At 44.1% G+C, this 6,335-nt stretch overlaps 1 protein-coding gene and 1 non-coding gene across 2 annotated transcripts; both read left to right on the top strand.

Moving 5' to 3' along the window:
- Positions 1-501: 501 nt before the first annotated feature.
- trnaa-agc (transfer RNA alanine (anticodon AGC)) lies at positions 502-574 on the top strand. The gene has a single exon. It is a non-coding gene; the product is annotated as a tRNA-Ala (tRNA).
- A 1,284-nt stretch (positions 575-1,858) lies between these two features.
- LOC104964749 (early growth response protein 1-like) lies at positions 1,859-5,372 on the top strand (the record flags this gene model as incomplete). The annotated part of the gene is made up of 3 exons (XM_010793610.1): positions 1,859-2,184; positions 3,488-3,803; positions 4,206-5,372. Coding segments are annotated over 3 exons (1,014 nt in total), but the record flags the coding sequence as incomplete, so codon positions are not given.
- Between the last annotated feature and the right edge of the window lie 963 nt (positions 5,373-6,335).

Raw genomic sequence — 6,335 nt, 5'->3', positions numbered from 1 at the left:
TGTTTATTCATTCATTTATTCACTTATATCCATATTTATTTATGCATTTATTTATTCTTGAATGTATTTATGCCTGTATTTATTTATTTATGTATTTATTTCCTGATTCATTTAACGGCAGTTTTTCCATTAATTAGTCAGCCTCTCGGTTTAGTTTAGCAGCAGTTTTTCCATTAATTAGTCAGCCTCTCGGTTTAATTTAACAGCAGTTTTTCCCATTAATTAGTCAGCCTCTCGGTTTAGTTTAGCAGCAGTTTGTCCAGTAATTAGTCAGCTTCCCGGTTTAGTTTAACAGCAGTTTTCCCATTAATTAGTCAGCCTCTCGGTTTAGTTTAGCAGCAGTTTGTCCAGTAATTAGTCAACTTCCCGGTTTAGTTTAGCAGCAGTTTGTTCTGTAAAGTCTCCGACATAGTTTTCGTATTCAACTGACATCCAATCCTTCTTACGCAATAGTCTGTTAGGCGGTATAAATTCCACCACTGTATCTTCCATGTCGTCATCGGGGGATTAGCTCAAATGGTAGAGCGCTCGCTTAGCATGCGAGAAGTAGCGGGATCGATGCCCGCATCCTCCAGCGGTGCTTTTGTTTTTTAACACTTTAAGTCTTATCTGAAAAATATAGAGCGATAGAAACTACTATTTAATATGTTTTAAACCACCATGATTAGGGTCAGTGAAGCGCTCTTTGGTGTGTGTGTGTATTTTGGATTTTAAACCAGTGGTCCATCAGGAGTTAAGGTTGTAGAAGCTGGTAAAATTACGTTTTTTTGTTTTCAAATTGAAGGCAATAACCAAGCCTGGAAAGCAACTATAGTGCAGGGAATTAACATGTGAGTTACAAAGAAGCATGAGCTTACATTTAATCTCTGGTTGTCCGTAAAACAGTATAAAGGCAAGTACTATCTATAAAGGGAAATATATAAAGGTAGGCCTAAGTACTACTGCATATATTAAGGCAAGTAGGCTACTATATAGACAGTATATATTAAGAACTATAGACTACAGGCTACTATAGACAGTATATATTAAGAACTATAGACTATATAGTAAGCTATATAGACTGTATATATATAGGCTACCAAATATAGAAAAGTATAGACTGTATATAAAGTACCACAGACTATACAGACTATAAACTGTATAAAGGTAAATACTAATAGGCTACTTCGGCACAGTTCCTGGTCTCAGATCAGCTGACCGGAAAACCCCCCAAATAAGGCTTTAGGAAGTGATGACGTCGCTGTCCGACCTCCACGTGACACCGAGCCTTAAAAAACAAACTGATCCGGGCTGTCACGTGTCTCCGTGCTTCCGGTCATGTCTGCTATTTACTCCCGGTGACCGACTGCAGTCCTGCTGGGGAGGAGGCCCTCTCTCCGGGGGGTCTCCTGTTCCACACACCGGGAGCACCGGGACCACCGGGAGCACCGGGAAACACCGGAGAGAGAGACTCCCCGCTGTGACCAAATATGGGCTTTCCGCTTGGACCGTGTTTGGAGATGTATACGTCACTCAACATGAGTCTTTATAAACCCACGGAATCCTCCTGCATAAGTTCAACACGTGAAAACACACACATACACACCGACACACACCGACACCGACCTACACAAAAACCTACACACACCGACACTTAGTCTGTATAACATTTAAAACTCTATTTCAAATATGCTTCTTAATAACATTTAAAATTCATGGCTATTTCAAATATTCTTGGAGCTTCACACATAGGCTACACAACACACACAAATACACACACAACACACACACACACACACACACACACACACACACACACACACACACACACACACACACACACACATGCACACACACACTTAGTCTGAATAACATTTAAAATAATTTTTCAAAAATTCCTGGAGCTTTGGATTTCTCCGGCACTCCGAGCAGCAGCAACCCGGGAATAGCGCCTCTTCTCCGTGTTAGGAGTTTACTTTTTCGTCGGTCCGGAATCGGACCCCCCTCTCTCACGGAGGATGTTGTCCGCCCTGCAGCTGTCGGAGGCCGGCCTCCCGTCGCCCCTCTCCCCGCTGGAGGGGTACCTCTCCCGGCTGGAGGAGCTCCACTCGCTGCTGCAGAACGCGGCCGCTGGAGGCTCACTGCTGGCGGCTTCAGTAGCTCAGGGAGCCGGGGAGCAGAGCGCGGAGCTCCGGGAGCACGGAGGTGAGGAGAGAGAGAGACTCATGCATCACATTTACTATAAAACATTCAAGATAAGTCTCTCTCACCATGTGCTCAGCAGCTACAGTGGAGATATGGAGATGAAGTCATATGTCCTAACCCTAACCAACACATAACACAGATAAAATAGTGCAAGAGAGTGTTTGAGATGTGCAAGTAAATAAAATAAAAATAGAAATAGTGCAAGAATAGTCTGTACACAAGTACATGGAATATGAGAACTTTTTACTGGCACACATGTACATTACAGTCTGAATGGAGCTGTTTTACATTCATCATGCATTACACATGAAAGTGTGCAAGGAAAGAGAGACATGCAGGGATTATTAGCATTTAGATATTAATCTGCAGTTTAAAGTCCCGCAAACAGTTAAAATGTAAACAAACAACTTAAAAAACTATAATACTAATTAAACGATATTATAATGATGCTTTCTTGGGTTCATCACTTTAACTAATTACATAGTTTTCTTAGTGAAACACATAAATGTATAATATACATTTATGTGTTTTAGTCAGAAACAGGCATATTTATATATGATCCTTATACTAGAGTTTTTCAGAAACAACAACAACAACAACAACAACAACAACAACAAGTGTAAATAATAATAAGTTTGAAAGATGGGTCAAAATGCAAAAAGAATAAATATGAATATTAGTTTAATAAGCAGATCAATAAAATGCAGTATTTATTAATGTTTAAATATGAAGACTCAGTCAGCTGACCGGTTTCTGCCAATCACAGCAGACTTCCTGTTTACTGACTGGTGGAAATGTTATGATTCAAAAACAAGTTTATTTAATAAAGTTATAAAGAATGTCCGAATGCAAATGATCTCAAACTGAGCAACTGGTCCTTAAACATGTGTTTCACAGACCATAATACACCTAATCAGTATATCAGTATATAAGACGTAAGACCTGTGGCAGCGTCCTTCCTGTCGGCCTGCGATGGTGAGCTGATACGTGTTACGTGCGTTTAATAAACCTTTCACACATTCCACGAAGAGAACAGGCCTTTACGCACGTCAACGCACGTCAACGCACGTCAAACAAAAGAGGCAAAACTCAAAAGAATAACTTGCTCTTTGTTTCTGTCTTTCTTTCTGTGAAGGCTTGAATAACTTTAACGACGGCGTCTTTCAGACACGTTTAATCTCAGTCTCTTTAGGAGGCACCATGGGTATTGTAGTCCTTTATACCACTATAAAGGACTACAATTCCCACTCTACAGACGTCACGATTAGGCCCTAAGTACTGACCCCTCTCCTTCTCCTCTCAGACTGTCTGACAGACCTGGAGCTCCTCCCCTCGTACAGCGGGCGCTTCTCATTCGAGCCCGCCAGCTTGTGGGCGGAGCCTCTGCTCAGCCTCATCACCGGATTGGTCAGTGTGACTCCTCCTCCTCCTCACCCTCGTCATCATCATCATCATCATCATCATCCTCATCATCATCGCTGTTGCCTCCTGAGCCAATCAGCTGTGGAGGAGACTCTTCTGTCTTCTCCCATTCGACAACGAGGTACACAATGACGCCCCCCTCTGATTCGCTGGTGTTCCCATCACAAGCCCCGCCCCTTTCCTACCCCGGCGTCCAGGTAAGATCAGATAAGATGATAAGAAGTACTTTATTGATCCCAATGTGGGAAACGTTTGCGTTGCAGCAGAACAAAAAGTCAAGGCATTGCACAATAACAATTAAAAGACTAGAAATAAACCAGAAAGTAGAACCTATACATGTTGAATTACACATTTACTGTAACAAAACATAATTGTTGTAATAATAATAAATATTACATTGTTTTATTAGTGCGCTTTTTCAAGTGCTCAAAGCGCTTTACTTTACACATTACACGTGTTGGACACGTAAGAGTGAGTACTGTGGACCATACCCACGGTAAACAAAGCCCTTTGAATGCCTTACTCATGGCCTCGTGTTGAAAGTTTCTGTAAATAAACGCCTCTTCTGACTTCCTGCCTTCCTTCTCCTCTCCTCACAGAAAGCCAACAAGAAGTGCAGGACTTCGCCGAAACATCGCCCGTTTTCCTGCCCGTCCGCCGGCTGCGAGCGCTGTTTCTCGCGCAGTGACGAGTTGACGCGTCACCTGCGTATCCACACGGGTCAGCGTCCGTTCAGCTGCCGCTTCTGCAGCCGCAGCTTCTCCCGCAGCGATCACATGACCACGCACGTGCGCACGCACACCGGAGAGAAACCCTTCAGATGCAGCGAATGCGGACGCAGCTTCGCCCGCAGCGACGAGCGCAAACGACACCTCAAGATACACCAGAAGCAGCGGGATCGAACCGGCACAACCAACGCAGACGCCGTATCATTGTCCCCCACGGACGCTCCTGCGCCGGGCTTTTTATAGCGCTTTTCCCATGGATGTATAATAAGAACTGGATACAGCAGAGCGGACTGAAGGACTCGTGTAAAGACAAACAAAATGACGTCACAGCAGCTGCAGTACCACGTTCGGCCACTAGGATCTACTATGGCTTGGATTTTGTAAAGACACTTTAATAAGCAAACTAAAGATAGTATTTAGTCCCAGAAGCTGTTTGGACGCTACGGACCTGCTGTGGCTAGGGGGGATCGGGCTTCTGACCTCAGACTGAAGGTTAACCAGGAACATTGAAAAATAAACTGTATTTGTTGTTCCCGCAGTGACCACAGGGGGCGCAGTTTCTGAAGAAAGACTTGTGTAAAGACACTTGAATAATCAAAATAAAGGTAGTATTTTTGGGCCAAATTGACGTCACAGAAGCTGCAGTACCACCATTTGGCCTCTAGGATGTTTCTGTGGCTTAGGGGGTCTTGGACTTCTGACCTCAGACTGAAATTTAACCAAAAACTTTGAAAGATAAACGTTTATTTCAGCATTGTTTGTTCACGGAGGTTCAGTTTGAGCCTCGCCAGCCTCCGTACCTGAGGGTCCTCCCGTAGCAGAGCCTGTACCTGAGGGTCCTCCCGTAGCAGAGCCTGTACCTGAGGGTCCTCCCGTAGCAGAGCCTGTACCTGAGGCTGATCTCTATCCACCTGCTTCCCCTCTAACACAAAGAGAATACAATGTCAAATATACTGACGCTGTTTTCATGGTCATTTATTATCGAGAGGAAACTGTTTACTCTTTGCTTTAATACAAAATAAAAGTTTCTAAAAAATATCTTTTCACACATTTTTCAACAAATCAGAGTGTGTGTGTGTGTGTGTGTGTGTGTGTGTGTGTGTGTGTGTGTGTGTGTGTGTGTGTGTGTGTGTGTGTGTGTGTGTGTGTGTGCATTTGTATTTTAATTATGTTTTCAGATTGCAAGTAAAACGTAAATGCACACACACACACACACACACACACACACACACTGGTAGATTTGGTCCATACAAAGACACAGAAAGAGGAATACGTAACAAAATAATATGAGAACAGGAGTGTTGTTGCAGCTATTTAGAAATGGTAACCCTATTACAACAAACTAACAAAATATGAAAATACTACATACTGCACTTAAAGTGGAGAGCTGGTGAAAGAGGTCGTGTGGAGTTGTGCAGCATGCAGGAGCTACAGACGTTAGGTGGGGTTTTGAAGAATCCTCCCAGCCGAGCGCTGTAGAAACAGATTCCACTTCAGAGCGAGGGTGTTCTCACATCTCAGTTTATTAGAGATAAACACATTCTGTGCAACATGTTGGACAGAACCGTCCACAGCAAGAAGCAGCACGAGCACCTTAAAGAGACACCTTTAGAGCGACCTGCTCTCCGTCTGCTAGGCTGCCTGGACCCCGAGGAGAGAAGAGAGTCGGAGGGTGAGGGTGGGGGTGAGGGGGAGGGTGAGGTCAACACACCTCCACTTTGTGATGTGTGCACTGAAGGGAAGTTTACCAGGAGCCCGGTGTGAGAGCCAAAGCAGCTCTGGAGCTGGTGCACATGCAGGACCCTTAGAGGGGGCTGTAGGCACGCTCTGTCGTGCTCCAGTGCACTGTGTGTGTATTTCCTGAACAACAAAGTGACACAGTGCAAGCAACAGAGAGACTTCGGTCCGATACTGCCCCCTACGGGAGAGCAAGATGTTTCAGGTCAGACAACGGCAAAGAGTTCACAGGGAGCATTACCAAGCACTATATGCAGTGATAAG

This window comes from Notothenia coriiceps, unplaced genomic scaffold (assembly GCF_000735185.1).
Source record: "Notothenia coriiceps isolate Sejong01 unplaced genomic scaffold, NC01 NC01_scaffold00001930, whole genome shotgun sequence".
In the NCBI taxonomy this organism is placed as follows: Eukaryota; Metazoa; Chordata; class Actinopteri; order Perciformes; family Nototheniidae; genus Notothenia; species Notothenia coriiceps.
Note: the sequence above shows the minus strand (reverse complement) of the source record. Positions and strands in the feature narration are given on the sequence as shown.